The sequence below is a fragment of the Priapulus caudatus genome, unplaced genomic scaffold, assembly GCF_000485595.1.
Source record: "Priapulus caudatus unplaced genomic scaffold, Priapulus_caudatus-5.0.1 Scaffold5431, whole genome shotgun sequence".
Taxonomy (NCBI): Eukaryota; Metazoa; Priapulida; class Priapulimorpha; order Priapulimorphida; family Priapulidae; genus Priapulus; species Priapulus caudatus.
In genome coordinates this window covers 1-1,356 of record NW_014582492.1, presented here as the reverse complement: position 1 = coordinate 1,356, position 1,356 = coordinate 1, and the positions used below count along the sequence as shown (strand labels likewise).

General features: G+C 38.0%; 1 protein-coding gene across 1 annotated transcript; it reads left to right on the top strand.

Annotated features, from left to right (window-relative positions):
- Positions 1–147: 147 nt before the first annotated feature.
- Positions 148–1,055, top strand: LOC106819979 (the record flags this gene model as incomplete). Its single annotated transcript, XM_014824543.1, has 2 exons — positions 148–310; positions 632–1,055. Coding segments are annotated over 2 exons (587 nt in total), but the record flags the coding sequence as incomplete, so codon positions are not given.
- Between the last annotated feature and the right edge of the window lie 301 nt (positions 1,056–1,356).

Below are 1,356 nucleotides of genomic sequence, written 5' to 3'. Positions count from 1 at the left end.
CAATGCTGCAAACTGTTTGTTTCCCCAGCCTGTATGAAAAGGCAAGACTTTCGAAGGAATCACCTGGAGCCAAATAACTGAAATAAAATAAAAAAGCTATATAATACTCGTTTTAGTATGTAATACTAAACTAATAAATTATTGCAGGCAAATATTGCAAGGTTCACTGGACGAATCTTCGTGACTCATTCATGAAGTACCTGAAAAAGATGAAGGAACACAAGCGAAGTGGGTCCAAGGCAACGAAAATAAGAGAATACAGATATGCACAACAGATGTCTTTCCTTCTGCCTTTCCTGCAAACTAGGCCGTATGTTATTATGAATGTGCTACTCGTATTCCTACAGATATATTTAACAATCAGACGTATGTAAAAGTCATACATTTTTCCCATATGTTCCATATGTTTCGTAAAAATAAGAAAAACGTTGACCGCCGACTATTAGTTAATAAATATTCCTCATCTTCCTTCACTAATTTTGAAAATAAAATGTCAGAATTGTCTAAGTGATTACGTGACAGCTACTATAAAATGTAGGGTGAAATATCAAAAACCTGTTGGTAAAGGTAACAAAACTGCCGCCACTCCATACGTGTGTACTGATTCGTGCCTTTTCTTTGACGTTTTTAGAACTTCTTCAAATGTGACAGCTGCTGAGAGCAGTGATGAAGAAGCAGATAGTATAAGATTCACTTCATATTCTGCTTCTCCATCTGATTCTTCGTTGGCTAGTGCTACACCTTTGCGATCACCGTCGCCAACCACCATTGATGAAAGATGCATCACACCATCACCATGCGTCTCAACAAAAGCGTGCAAGCCTAGTAAAAGGAAAAGGGCCGACGATGATGTGTCTAGAGTTATGAATTTCCTACAGCAGCGCCAGGAAGCCAAAAATAAGAAGTCTCCGAGAAAAGAAAAAAGTGATATCGAAACGTATTTTTATTCAATGGGGCAAACTTGCCAAAATATGCAGCCAAAATACCAGAGAATGTTTAAAAGAAAAGTGTTCGATGCTTTGTCTTCGGTTGAAGATGAGATTGAGGTGACGAGTGTCAGTACCGCTCTAACGAGTACCCCCGTTCTGCACATTTTCTGAACACCCCATCCCTACCCCAGGCTCAGCGTTACACAGTAGTACACAGTCAGCCGTACACAGATGAAATGGAAGGCGCATATGTACAATAAGAAATGTGTAAAATAAAAAATCGAGCATTTTGAGAACCTAAATAATAGTTTTTGTAGCTTTTTATGGTATATGATGGGGAAATAGACAATGTTCAGTAAATGATGAAATGTGCTTGACAGACATATATTATCTCATACTAGAACATGTTCCTAAGGTAAAACAATTT